Here is a 15,045-nt window from a genome sequence, read left to right as displayed (position 1 = left end):
GCGTCTTTTTTTGGGGGGGGGGGCTGACGGCAGATTCTCACCCCTCCCTGGCACCACTACTTATCCCGCTGACCTTATATTGCACTTATTGTGAACCGTGTGAATGCGTGCTTCTGTGTCTGAGACATCAGCCCCCATGATGCCCAGCAATCACGCTTTAAGGCAGAAATTTAGAGAAAGTGGAGGAAGAGCAGAAGCAGATGAGACCATCAGAGACGGAGAGAGTGAGAGGGAAATTACTCCTCACAACCGGTGGATAACCTAAAGGTTTGGCACTAAAGTAGGAAGACTGTAAGCACCAACTCATTTTGCCTTTAACTGCTATCCATATTGCATGCAACATTTTTTTAAATCACTCGAAAGTAGAGCTGCAGTCATATTTTGCATTTTCTCTCTTTTTTTTTTTTCTTTAGTTGTTTTCATGCCAAAGGTGATTTAATCCCCATAGATTTGAAGGCACTTGCGGCCTTCGGGCTTGGAAACTAGTGAAAATAACTTTGTGTAACTAGAGATCCAGCTTTTACAGAGATCTTCCACCAACCCCCAAAGGTTTTAAGAAAACAAAACAAAAAATTAAGGTTTCAAAAAGGAGTCCAGAACCACAGAATCATGTTTACAGCATTAAAAACCACATAACCTGCTTATCAAGTTAATATTTCCACAACAAAAAGTCAGCAGATTAAGTTTTAACTTCATAAGATCAGTGACACAAAACATGGGCGAAACATAGGACAAGGTTTCCGCAAGAAAACCAGGACGAGCTTGCGTGGTTACACGGCAAGTCTCTCAAGCTGTTGGCCATCATCACGGAGGACTATTTGCTGTGTTTGAGAGTTTTTAGAGGGCTAACAAAAGCAACGTTTCAGAGCATCCCCCCCCCCCCGTTTCCACACCCAAGTTTGCACGCATGGATGTCAACTACCAGCAAATGTGTTGCTGCATTTTGTGCAAACTGCTCGCATCCCTGTTTTTGTTTGTGTGTCGGCCTCTGCACGCTCGTTCTTCCAAAAGATCGGCAGGCGAGCATTTAGATGTCCGTCTGCTGCTCATCCTCTCTTCGGCCCCTTTCTTCTCCGCTCATCCCGCTCTTTCACCCCTCTCCACTCCTCTATTCATCCCCCCTTCTGTGACCGGTCAAACGGATGAAGAGAAGTGTCAGCCTCCCGATGAGAGAGAGAGAGGGAGCGAGGTAGAGAGACAGGGGGAGAGACCAGTGGAGAGAGAGACCACCCTGTCCGTCTGTTCGACTCGCCGTATCACTTTCACCTGACTGCACTCTTTCACTTGCAATCCCTCGCTTTTTTGCTCCATTCCATCAACTTTTTCTTTTCTTCACACATTCATGTCTCGTTTTGTCACTCGGTGAGTTCAGAATCGGGCCAGAATGCTTTCTCTCTTTTCCACTTCCATCTCCTCCCGTCATCTTCCTTTGGACTCATTCATCTCCTCCTCATCGAGTCTTGCGCATCAACTTTCCCCCTCATTTCCGCCTTTCTGTTAAGATTTTTGTACTTTCGCCATCTCTGCCTTTTCTCCCACCACCCCTTACATTCATCTTCCTTACGTGCTCGTCCTCTCCTCTTTCCCCATCCTTCTGAGTCTGGTGAGGAGTTGAAAGGTCAGAGGTGAACCTGTTGCATGTGCGGTCATTGCTGCTCAACCCTAACTAACACACACACACACACACACACACACACGGTTCACCCTGGTCTTGTCAGCAGTCCCTTTCCTGACTCTGACCTGTCTCTCACACACACACACACACACACACACACACACACACACTCCTAAAAACACACACACACACGCCCATGTTGCAGCTGTCCCAGCGTGACCACAGTTCTTAGGAATGTGATGGTAGCAGATTTTTCTGTCTCCTTCCACTCCTCTGACCTCGTCTATCTCTTCCTGTCCTCATCCTCACCTCTGTCCTACCCTTCTCTTAATCCTTCACTTTCTCTTTACCTTTTGCCTCACGTCGCCCTCCCCGGCATCTTTCTCTTGTGTGAAAACATCGCAAAGAGTGAAGAGAGGTCACCAAATAAGCAAGCCTCAGCATACGACCTGGTAAAACGTTGCAATAAACGGGTAAACGAGGTCAACAGCTCAAACGGAGTTTGAGGTAGGAAAGCGTTGTGTTCATATGGAGTCTTGCTTTTCAGTTTCCAGCCAGTGAAGGTTGTCAAAGCAGTAAGCACAAACATTAAAAAGCAAATGGGAACAAAACGGCAGAACATAAAGCAGCTTCAGGGATGTCTAGTTCCCGTGCACTAGTAGGTCTTTCTTTCCTTTCTACGGTTTCTGTTTACATTAAATTTACAGCATATAAAATTAACATTTCATATATGATATGTTAAATCTTGTTCCTGACTAAACTAAGTCTTTTTAGTTTCATTCATTATTTTTGTATTTATTTTGTTCTGAATTTGAGTTTCAGTAAGTTTTTATGATTTAAAACTGTCTTTAATTTCTTATCATCAGGATTATTATTGTGATCAACAATATTTTTGCTCTTTATTGCTGTCATTAATTACAATCATCCTTATAACCATCATATCATCATCATCATTATCATCAGCAGCAGCAGCATCAGGATGAAACAGTGGTCAAAAATTTCCAGAATTACAATCACCAATATTATTATTAGTGGTAGTTGTTTTAGGATTATAAGCACATTTTAACATTACAGAACTATTACAAACAAACAACACCTGGGTTCAAAGTTCAAAGTGACATGAAACAAAAATATTTAATAAAAGATTTCAGCGTGTCCTGCTTTTCTTGTTGCATCTGCAGCTCCTGTCCTGTTGTTGCTTTGCTAAAAATAACATTTAGAAAATAAAACTGAAAAAAAAAAAAAAAAACAATTTATTTCAGTTAAATTGTGTTTTTCCTAAATATAAAACTGAACTAAAACTAAGAAAGAAAAAAGAAGACTCATCTACCCACCCATCCATCTATCTATATATCCACCTTCATTACTATATCTATCAGCCTACCTACCAACTCACCTACTCAGCGCATAACAATGTAAGAAAACCCCTGCTTTTGCTCTTTCTACCTTACTTGCTCTACCTCAGAACATTTACTTAACCCTCCCTATTTCACCAACATCATGCGCTCCTTTCCTTCTCTCTCATTCTTCCCCATATGGGTGTAGTTTTCAGGTCAACTTGGCTAAAGACAGACTGTGGATCAAACTTCGAGAAATAAATCACACTGACATATTACAGGCTTAGCAGTAGCTAAAATGAAAATTCATTTATCCCCGTCTCGAGGACTGAAGTAAAAACTTTGCCAAAACTAAGGAGAAACCTGATATGATCAACACAAAGTTTCGGGTTAACGATGTGAGCATAAACAAAGTTACTAAGACAATATGGTTGTGAGGGATTATTTCCTGCAGGAGCGTATCACGTTTGAAAGGAAGCGGGGAGCGTTAAGTAGCATGTGCACTCCAGTGGGGAACAGTGAGTCGACAAACAAACTGTGGTGGAATCAAGTGAAGGCTTCCTGCCGTGTTGATGGACGACCTTGTTCTGTACAAGTTGTTTTTCTTACTGATACAACAGGCCTGAATGAGAGCCAAGAGCTTTTCTCCGAGGAAGAAACAAACCCTCGTTTTTTGAAACGTCGTGAAATTTAATCCACTACGTGAGGTTATCGTCATGTAGTCGTCCCATGAATAAAAGCTTAATCAGGGTTATTTTGCAAGTCTCCAACTTCTGATCTGGGATAAACAGCGTATGCATTTATAACGTGAGTCAAGCCAGGCTTGGTTTAGTTATCTGTTTTTAAAAGAAACAAAAACTTAGTTTAGCAAAGTTTTTGCTTAATTTAAAGTTAAAGCGCACATTTAAAGGAAAGGATGCTTTGTTTTTCTTCAATGTGACGTTATTAGACACTTCAAATCCAAACTTTGAAAAAAAGATGGGTAAAAGAAAACAAGACAGAGGAAAGCAAAACCCAAAAAGTAAGATGAATACAAACAGCTTCATGTATCCGAGATATGAGGTCATGAGGTAAAGCTGCAGCATTAACGTCATTTGCAGTTTGTGTTTTTTTGGAAATGAAAGTCTCTGAGGACTTTCACAGTTAATTGGCCTACACAGTTAATTTCATACTGTTATCATTCGCTATCATCTTTAATGGCTTTAACCTTCAGGAAAGAAACTTAATGACAGCAGAAATTACAAGGACTGCCCCGGGGGTATGAGGTGACAGAGTTCCTAAAACTGTTAAGACGATCAAAATAGCAAGTTCAGAAAAATAATAGAACTTCTGATACATTCAGCTTGTGTTTTCCATATCTTCGTTTCTTTCCATCACTCCTTCCCTTTTTCCAAACTTCTCTCCCGTCTCCCTCCCACTGCTCTGTCAGTCTGGGTTAGGAGGAGGTGAGATGGAGGTTTCCTCTCCCACTGGGCCTCATTGCCTCCCTTAGCTTGTGTACTGCCTCCACATACACACACAGAGGGGGAGAATCTGCTATCCTGTCACTGGATAATCGCTACTGGCCACGCCAGTCAATCTACGCACACACAAAGTTGGGATAAGGGGAGCAGTCGTCATGCTGTGACATGTTGCTTTTGGAGAGTGAGGGGGGAAGCCTCGTGAGGTAATGCTCGGGATGGACGCGAGCGTCAGACACAGGGCAGACGGCACTGAAAGTCTGCACGACTGTGTGTGTGCTTAGAAAGGGAACTGGGTGATATGTTGACCGCTGAAATACAGCACGTGAAGTGGTGAATTGGCGGACGGAGAGACGGAATAATTTAAGGAAGACGGTGACAAGTACAACGGAAAGAACTACAAGTTGGGGTAGGAGTGAGAAGGACAGCGACAGGGAATGAAGTTAAAGGGAATGAAAAGGTGCCAGTAAGTGAAGCACAGAGCAGAAACAAAGAACATCGAAGTGAGAATTCAAATTTTTAGTTAGTAGTTTTAGTTAGTCGTCTCCTGTGTTGTGTGATTAATGTCTGCTTTTTCTTATTTTGCCCCAGCTGTTTTCTCCGGATTACTCTCCAGTTTGTTTAAAAACCTTAGTTTGCCCTAATGCTGCACATTTTGCTGTTTTCACCAAATAAAAATTTGCTGTTGTTTATTCACTCTAACATCCGAGTCTGTATTTTGGGTTTGCATTCCACTTACATGTGGAAATATAATGTTGAATGTTGGACTCTCATATGAAACATGACCATTGGACCTCTAAACTGGAGAAACCAAGCAGCAGAGCATGAACTCATCTGCACCTAAAGGTTAAAGGTTACTCGTTCAAGGGTGTCAATGTTCTGGCTCACTGTGAACAACCATCACTGAACAGAGGGGGTGGTACGACACGAACTGTTTGCCACCTACAATCCACTTTGGAGATCCTTTCTCAGGTGCCTTAACCCCCACTCACATTTTGCGTCAGGTGACCTCAATAGGTCGCATAATAAAGTGAGGCAAAGTCAGTTGTTTCACTACGAAACCGCCTTTTTTCGAACCTTGGCTCATGCGATCAGGCACAAGATTAATAGCGGGTCAGCTACCTTCTAGGGGACAATCCCCACTAGTGTTTAAATATCTGGGACTCTCCACCTTTTTCTTTTAGAACTAAAGAAGCCTCTCGGTTGAAAAGTCTTCACAGAAGTCCAGTCTCCTTTTCCAAACTCTTAAAAACACATTAACAACGTTTCAAATCTCTGTGAGGCAAAACCTTAATAGGGTCACAATCAGGGAAGACCCACCTCCTTTTAAACGTTTTGGGAGGGGGAGCCAATCAGCAGAAAGCTGACTTAAAAGGAGACAGAGGATGAACTTAAGGCCCAATTATTAAACAAATATGGATGATTTAGAACTGGGAATCATGCAACACTACATTAGTCGAATCCTAAAATAAAAATATGGAGTTGGTCAACTTTCAACTGCACAGGGCAGTGCAGTTGAAAGTTGCACTGCCCTGTGCCCCCCCCCCCCATCGGCAGCTGACCTGGGTAAGCAGTTAAAAAAAAAAATGGATGGACAGATGGTTTAAAAGGAAAAAAAACAAAAGGGGAAAGAAATGACATTTTATTTTTTAAGGAGATGAATGGGTGGAATTTGACTGTCTGTGGTCAACCGAAGGAATGAAACCAATCACACACACACAGACGGGAGAGGGCTGAAGGTGGAAGAATGCATGCCTGGCGTATGAACGAGTGGAGAAGGGGATGAGTGGAACTCCACTGTTGCAAGCGTTTTTTTGGGGGGAAGCCACACCGCAACACAAACACACACCAGAGGGCCAGCCAAAGGTTTGAAGCAACCACAGACTTCTGAATGTTCTAAATATAGGCGGATTGATAGGATCTGTGGAAAAGTACAACCTGGGGATTGAATACACACACCAACACAATCAGCCTCCTACGCTCAACAAATTATTTAGCAATCATAGGGAAGAGGAGAAAGCTGCTGACAACTTAGATAAGCTTGTTGTTACAGTGAATCAGCCTTTTTCTAGACAGCCTTGAGTAGTGTGCCATGAAAATGTGAATTCTGGCTGGTGTGACACTGCCCTTTTTTTCCCTTTTCTTTTTTTTTTGGTGATTTTGCAGCTAAAAGCATGAACTTGTCTTGTTTGGAGCCTGCAGTGGTTTCACTGTGGGACTCAAAGTTGGCAAATTCTGAATACTAAAAGTGACAGTTTCTTTCTTTGTTTAAGTTAATTTGATGCATAGCTGCTTAAAGAAGGCAATGCACCCAACACAAATCAACCTTATCAACCCAAATCTTTGGGAAAACTCCACCACTGCCTTGTCCCAGGTCCAGGATGAGAGAGTAGGACGGTTGGGCATGGGACCAACAACCGCACTCTATAAACAGCTAACTGCTACAGAAGCATCGATGACAAACTCACAGCGAAGCGCTGGCAGGCAGCAGTGGATGGCCTACGCTCCAGGGGGAGGCTAAGGGCCTAACTAACGTCATTGTGTCCAACTTTGCATGTACACTAGCAGCTGCAGGATCACACAAACATCAGGGTTTTGCCAGAAGCGGGGGGTAGAAATCACCATCTTTGTGGCTGAAATATCAAAGTTTCAAGAGACATCTACAGAGGGCGGATTGTCGATATATTGGGCAAAGGGTGTTGAATATGGAAGAGCCAGGCAAGAGGAAGACCACAGAGAAAATTCATGGATGTAGTGCAGGAAAACATGCAGAGGGTTGGAGTGACCTGGGAGTATAGCAGGGATAGGGAGGGATGGAGTCAGATGACCCGATTTTGTGACCTCTAAAGGGAGCAGCAGGAAGAAGAAGAAGAAAAGGACGAACACACTTACAGGAGCTTTCAGACATATGAAAATGCACAAAAAAGTTTAGGACCTATGTAATCCTTTTCTCAAGCTGTCAAATGGGCAGAGTCTTTGCCAGGTCAATTTTGGAACCCTGGGTCTTATGTTTGAATTTGCACTGTATAAAGAATAGAAAAACTTTACTTTTCTCATGTTTCTCTCTTCATTTTGTCACAATAAAAAAAGGACGTATTTCTGACCAAACACAACTCGAGACCTCCTGCCTTCAGGAATCAGTAAGGATACAGTTTAATTTTGGGGGGTATTGACTGAAATGTGCCTGCAGCACTGACTATTGAAAAATCCCAAATGCTTATTACTGATTTATTTAAAAAAGGGCCAGCTGAAAACACTTGATAGAGCATATAAGATTATTGCTTCCAGCTAAATTTTGACAGTCGACAGCACCTTGACAGGGATCCTCCTTCTTCTCTGATCGGACAAAAAGTTTATACATGTACGTCTATTATATCTTTACATGGAGACTTGTAAGTCTTTTGTCCCACATGGCCTTTTCCCCCAATCCTCACAGTGGCTATCTGCTCCAAAATGCAGATACTGAGTTAAAAACAGGCTGTACTTTTAAGAAAATGCTTAATGGTGTTAAAAAAAACTTTTTTGCAGGTATGACATATGTCTGAGCTGCCCGTATACATCGATTGTACGCGCTCGGTGTGTGTGTGTGTGTGTCCATCCAAGTATCTAAAAGTGCATAAGTGTGTGTGTCCTGGGGGAACTCCTGTCTCAGCCCTGTCCCAGGACCCAGGATCCTTCCAGAACACCGGGACCCGACCACCCAACAAACGGACCCGTCAGCGTGATTTATCGGCCATTCAAAAATCAGGTCACACACACAAACACACACGGACATATTGCACAAAGACCCGCACACACTCACAGAGCGCCAACATACGAAAGTCGACACAGGAAAATGAAAAATCGACCCTCGCACAAACACACAAGAAAAGATGCGCTCGGGCAGATGTGTACGCACCGACGTCACGTATGAAAGCTCGTTCAGAGCTTTGGGGGGGAAAGGAATGCTCTTTCTTTTGATATAAGAAGAATGGTGAGGAAAAACAAAGGAGGAGAGAGATATAAAAGAGCGAAGGAGCTGAATAACGCTAAAAGAGTCGACTGATTCTGATCACTGACAAAGGAGGAGGAGGAGGAGGATGGAGCTGAAGGAAGAGGACGAGGTAGCGGGCAGTGGGAGCAAAATGGGGAAAGAGCGGAGGAGAGAAGAGAGAAGAAGGAGGGGGGTAGCTGAAGTAAACATCAATGCCGGATGAATGCAATTTTTTCTTTTCTCATTCTCCCCATCTTCCCCCCTTCCTTCTCCTCCTCCGAGCGAGAGGACAAGAGGCACTGCATCATCCCGACAGGCGGAGAAAGAGAAGAGAGGGAGAGAGAAAGAGGGATTGTGACGGAGGGATAAAGGGCTATCCGTCTCTGTCTGTCACCTCATTCATCGTCCCCTGCTCCATCCTGCCGGCCCATCCGTCATCCGCTGTCACACACACACACACACACACACACACACACACACACACACACAAAAATACAAACACACACTTTCCACCAACTTTCACACACTCAACAACAACAAACACACATCAAAGGCGAGCACAAACTTTGACTCCCTCTCCGCCCTGTTTCACACATTCACTGGACTGACACACACACACACTTTCACAGCAACTATGACAAACACGCAGCAGCCAGAAAAGCCACACACAAACGTTTTAGTCGGGCTCTCCGCCCCGTTTCACACATTCAGCGATGACACAGACACACAAACGGCGCTTCAGTTTCACACACTCGGCGGCGACTCACGAACGCGCCAGAGCCTCGGAAACGGCGACGGCAAACACAAGTTTGCGTGCTCTCGCGCACGTACGTGGGCGCCGGCTTGCCAAATGCTTTTTTCGCAAAGTTAATATGTGACATCGACACACACACCCACACACACAACTTCGCCTAGCGTCCTGGATTCTCATCGGGGTTGTCCAGTTCTGTCCCCCGCTCTGTTTTTCCCAGGATCCAAAAACAAGACGCCCACAGCACACAATCGGGCCGCTTCCTGTACTCTACTGTTTCTCAGCATCCGGCTCGCGGACCCACTTTATTGCCACAGGGCGCAATATGAAGGCCGCTTCAGCGACGTGTGTTAGAAAGTCAGAAACTGGGCAAAAGAGACAACACGGGACACGTCACTAATGCTAAAACCAGCCCTAAACACTGGCCTTGATCCTGACAGCTTTATTGTGTGTTCCAACTTCTCATATACACAAACTGAGGCTGAAGTTGTTTTTTTGTGGTGTTTCTGGTGCTTTAGGCCTTTTACCGCCTGTGTCTTACCTGCAACAACTGGTTTTAACTGTTATTTCAGCTGCTGCTCTTTCTGATCATTCATTTGTGGGTTTTCAGCAGGGATCTCTGTGAGGTAAACCCAGTCAAAATGTGGGACACTGTCTATAGATGTGGTCGATATAAATATGTAAAAATGCTGCAGATTCCCAGATGAAGCAGAAACCCGTGTCTGCACCCATTCACTTACACACTGATGGCAGCAGATCACAAGTCAGCACCTCTCAGGGGCAGTTCTGGTTGTGGTGAAGTTGAATGTTTTTGTTGCTTTTGCAGCGTAATCAGAGAAATGTTATATGCAACTTCATGCATCAATCAACTACAACACTCAGGTAAGCAGAATAAAGCTCACTATCTTCTTACACTTGTTGCAATGTTCTTCTGAGAGACTGCTGTGAGAAACCAAATCACTTCCAAACTGTTCAAAAGAACACACGAAAAAGGTGTTGGTGATTTTTTGCACATGTCGAGGAGCGTGTCAGGCTACATTTCACTGTGTGTTATACTTGTATAACTATGCATGTGACAAATAAAGAACCTTGAACCTTGACTAGACATTCATTCAAGTCCACTGATCCCAATCAGAGCCAGTATGGATAGACGCGGATCCACGAAGCTCCCGCCCCACGACACCCAAAGGATGTGTGTGTAAAAGACTTCAGTGGCAAGGACTCCCAGAGGCCCTGAATGCAGGCCCAGACTGAACAATTTAGCAGAACAAAGGCAAACCTACACAATGTTAAACAGGTTATTTCAATTCAATTCAGTTTTATTTATATAGCACCAGATCACAGCAACAGTCACCGCAAGGTGACTTATATTGTATGGTGGAAACTCTTCAGTAATAGAAAGAAAAGCTAATCAATTAGGAGTTGAGCAAGCACTTGGAGACAGTGGGAAGGAAAAACTATTTCCACAGGAAGAAACCTCTGGCAGAACCAGGCTTAGGAAGGCGAAGCCATCCCCCTCGACCAGTTGGAGGTGGATGATTTATGATGTGTCTGATTTAAATCTTTGGTTGCATTCATGAAAATCTGTTAACCTCAGTTTTGTTTTGTTTTTTTGTTTTTGTGTGTGTGTGTGTGTGTGTGTGTGTGTGTGTGTGTGGGGGGGGGGCAACGGAAGTTTAATTTTTACACTCTACAAAAGTGAGACGAACTTTTAATGTTTTTCTTTTAAAGCAAATCGATGAATAGCACACTGTGGAGCATCTCCATCATTTTGATGTAGAGAGATCATTACGGGAGATCTTCAAAGAGGTTAGAGGTTAAGTTAAAGACCCAAAACAATTATAGACAGAAACCCAACAATCCACTGGTCTCCAGTGAGCGAGCATTCGGCGACAGCGGGGACATAAAGAGTAAACAGGAGGAATCTTCAGATCAGGGTCTTTGCAGATAAGATGCTTGAACCTTTCACCACAGTAAAGCATCAGTTGTTCGTTACAACATTCAGGTTTCCCGTTTTTTCTCTCGAAACATCGTCACTTCCTCGCAATGAATGTGTGAGGAATTTGATGAGAGATAAGGCAGCAGTAGAGATATGTTAGATGTTAGAAACTTCCAGATAAACACAGTAAGTAAACAAAAGGGTGGAGAAAGCAAGGACGACTGGGATGTGGGATAACAAAAAAAAAAGAAGAGAAAACGAAGAAGGAATAAAATCAGAAAACCAAATGAAGGGTGAAGATGAGGAGGGTTGAGGGGAGTGTGAGGGAGGATGGGAGAAGGATGAAAAGGACAAGGAAGTGGGGGGGAGGAGGAGGAGGCAGAAAAAAAAGATAGTGGGGTAAATAAAAAAATAAAGAAAAAAAACACACAGAAAGAGAAAATGAAGGAGAGAGGACCACGAGGGAGACAAAGACCTACTTGTCTCAAGTCACTGAAGGCCAGAAGCAACGTGTCACCCTGGAAGCCTGCGACCGGGCCGGCTCTGGCAAAACCTGTGGGAAAATACAAGCCCGCCACCCCCAGTCCACCCCCGGAGAGAGGGAAGAGAGGAGGAGGAGGAAAAAAAAATAAGAGGGTGAAAAACAGAATAATAAAAGACCTGGTCGGATTTGCTATGCATCGGGATAGATTGGCAGACAAATGACAGCCTGGGGAGGAGGGGGGAGGAGGGAGGAGAGGAAAGGGGAGGGCAGGGTGTTAGAGTCATGTCGCTAGGTCTTGCTGAAAAAGAGTGTGTGCGTGCCTGTGAAAGTGTGTGTGTTTGGGGTGATGCAGACTTGGTGAAAGTGAAGGAGATAATGTCAGAGTTTTAAGGCTAGCGCGCGCGTGCGTGTGCGCATTGCTTGTACAGGGCTTAGCTGTTCGATTTTGAACCCAGACGTGAGGCCTGTGTGTGCGCGTCAGGGTCGTACGGAGTGTGAACTAGGGTCTTGGCGTCAGTTGGCTCAGTAAACAAGCCGAAGCGAGGGAACGAGAGGAGAGGAAAGAGGAGCGCCGTGGTGTAGAGAGGGAGCCAGAGCCAGCCTGTAGCTAATCTCTTTTACCTCAGGACACACACAGAAGCACAAGGCCATACACACTACAGCACTGATTACACGCCCGCCGTCTTCACTGACCCCAGAGACACACACACACACACGTCCTGCACATAAACTTTGAAGCCATCGCCTAAGCTAACCTTTTAAACGATTCTTCCACCCAAACTTGGTTCAACTTTCTCTTAATTTCTCCCTCTGCCGTCACTTAACAGGCACTGGTCTTGGCAGCAGCAACAGACCTATTACCACTCGCTCCCTTTTGAATATTTCAAATTAGTGACAAATCAAACCTGCTCTCTATCGCTCTTTAAGGGAAACGAAACAGGAAACCCATCACACCGGCTGTTCCTCCAGGCTTAGTGTTAGCAGACAGCAGTGCTTTGGGTACGTGGAGGCGCAGCCACTCGAGCAAAGCTTTCGCAACTTAAAAAGCCGGCCACAGCCCTGTTTCACACCACCTGTTCAACGTTTTCCTGCCCAATGCCGCTACACTTTATACAATCAGAGTAGCACGTTGGCTTGTTTTGTGCATTCAAACTTCCACACATCTTTTAACTTGCAATCATTGCTGTCAACGGACACGGGTAACATCTCTTTCACTACTAGTGATAACTGGCATGCAGTGCCAGTCAGGTCATTTGAACCGCCTCAACGAACCCTTTAGGGCACAGCTGTTGAACTCCAGGCCTCGAGGGACAGTGTCCTGCAGGTTTCAGATGTGTCCTTGATCCAACACAGCTGATTTAAATGGTTAAATTAGCTCCTCAACATGTCTTGAAGTTCTCCAGAGGCCTGATAATGAACCACTCATTTGACTCAGGTGTGTTGACCCAGGGTGATATCTAAAACCTGCAGGACACCGGCCCTCGAGGCCTGGAGTTCGACACCCCTGCTTTAGGGTCTGCTCAAGTCCAAGTGACATAAATTTCATCATCAGATGAAGAGCACTAGTGTCCTTGTGGACATTCGCATGCCTACCTGTATTACCAGTTATCCATGCACTCCTGGATATCTCCTCAAGCGGACTTAAAGGAAGTACAATCTACGCCTAAGGTGGTGCACATCCACAAGAGAGGGGAGTCACTGTACAGCCAACCATCCATCCAGACCTCCACCCTAAGGTGTTTTCTTGTGTCTCAGTGGCTTCCCTGCTCTTTGTTGTTGGGTTCAAGAAATGGTCAGATTCTTGAAAATCCCTGATTCTTTTTGTGGTTTTCTTTTAGCGAGTAGATCCTGGAGGTTATAATACATTTATGTTCATCTCAAACATACATTTTAAATACCTGCTTTGAACACGTAGCACCTTCTACGTTTGATTCTAACTCCCACGCTTCATTTGTTTCCTCCTTTCATCTCTGGATGTATTTCCCTGTAATATTTATATCTTGTCTTCATGTCTTCGCTCCCTTCTTCACCTTTGAACACGTCAAAGCTACAGCATCATTTGTAGTACAAAAAAATGACTTAGTTCTTTAACCTAGGTGCCGTGGCTTGTGCGCTTTACAAAAATGACTGGCCCTCTACATGTCCATGCGCAAACTGGAAATGAACTAAGGCAGCTTGGCGATGGCTTTCGAGAAACTGACTCTTTCCTAACTTGTTCATTTTGTATTTTTCACCCAGCATATACAAGATAATGGGAAAGCACAAGCCTGCATCCTCCGCGACGCCGTTCCCAAAGCCAGATAAGTGGGGATGGTCGCTTCACTAAGGCCAAAACAAAAACGTGGCTCATAAATCAGGTTTCCATCCCGGATAGTTTTGAGGTCAGGATTACGGATGCCCCGTTTTTCATCCTCGACTTTAATGTTTTTCATTTTATTCTCACTTTATCCATCTCCATGCTCTGCTTCTTTCTCTTAAGCCCCATCCACACAAAGCAATTCACTCGACGGGATTCACTTTGTAGCTGCCAGCTGGTGGCTGCTGTGGATAAACTCCGGACGCTAGTTTCCCACCCTGTCACACGTCCGTCTACAGTACCCGTCCCTCCCATTGGCTTTGCTTCAGGGTAGAAATTAGTTTAACCAGTGTCCGTCCACTCTGTGGCAGCGACAGTCACTGACGGCCTCTGGTCAACGGCCGGGTTTGAACGCTTGCTGCCCGCTGTGCCATGCTCGTAGCTTCACACTCTCATCCTCAACTCTTTTTCCTTCTCTCCATCAATGCTCCTCTGCTTCTCTCAGAATCCGACATCTCCTCCCTTTTCCTCCCCACACTCCCCTGGTGATCGCATTCATTCATCTGTACCTTCCTTTTTCTCTTTATCCCTAGCCATCCTGAAATTCCTCCCTTTATTCAAACTCTAATCCCTCTTTCTTGTGCTCTCTTCCTTCACTTCCTCCTTTTTTAATTTAAACCTCACTGTTAATTTTCATTTAATCCCTCCTCTCATCCATGCTTTCTGCTCTTCCCTCTGTCCGTCTCATGTGCCCTCCTTCTGATTTTCATTTGATTAATTTCACAGCTCTTCCATTTAATCTCATTTTCTTTGTTCACCTGTCCCTCACCCGAAATCTGTTCTGTCCTTTAATTTTACCCACTCATTATTCCACTTTTTGCTTAAAGTTTTCTTCTTGTTGCTCTTGAACATTTAACACTTTTGTTAGTCATATTGCTGTTTTCACCGCACTCGTGCAGTGACTTTTTAAAAAAGCTTACATTACATTAAGTGTATTTATTTAAACACAATAAACACAATTATTTGCCCCCATTTCTTCCACTCAAACTGTCCATGCATCTTAAACTTCTCATTTCATCCCCCTTTCCCGTTCCTCTTCTTCCTTTTTTAGTACTTTCTCCTAATATTTAACCCCCTTTCCCATTATTATAAGGCATTATTCTGTCTTGCATTTCCACTTAAATTTTTAA

General features: G+C 44.2%; 1 protein-coding gene across 2 annotated transcripts in view; it reads right to left on the bottom strand.

Moving 5' to 3' along the window:
• The window catches only part of exoc6b (exocyst complex component 6B), a 131,949-nt gene that overhangs the window by 28,032 nt on the left and 88,872 nt on the right, over positions 1–15,045 (bottom strand). For both annotated transcript variants that reach the window (XM_085394985.1, XM_085394993.1), the window contains one exon: positions 11,555–11,628. In XM_085394985.1, the coding sequence (XP_085251111.1) occupies positions 11,555–11,628 (74 nt within the window). The remainder of the gene's footprint in view (positions 1–11,554; positions 11,629–15,045) is intronic.

Source organism: Rhamphochromis longiceps, linkage group LG3 (assembly GCF_057381845.1).
Source record: "Rhamphochromis longiceps isolate RC_006_pf linkage group LG3, R_longiceps_female_GT1.1, whole genome shotgun sequence".
Taxonomy (NCBI): domain Eukaryota; kingdom Metazoa; phylum Chordata; class Actinopteri; order Cichliformes; family Cichlidae; genus Rhamphochromis; species Rhamphochromis longiceps.
Note: the sequence above shows the minus strand (reverse complement) of the source record. Positions and strands in the feature narration are given on the sequence as shown.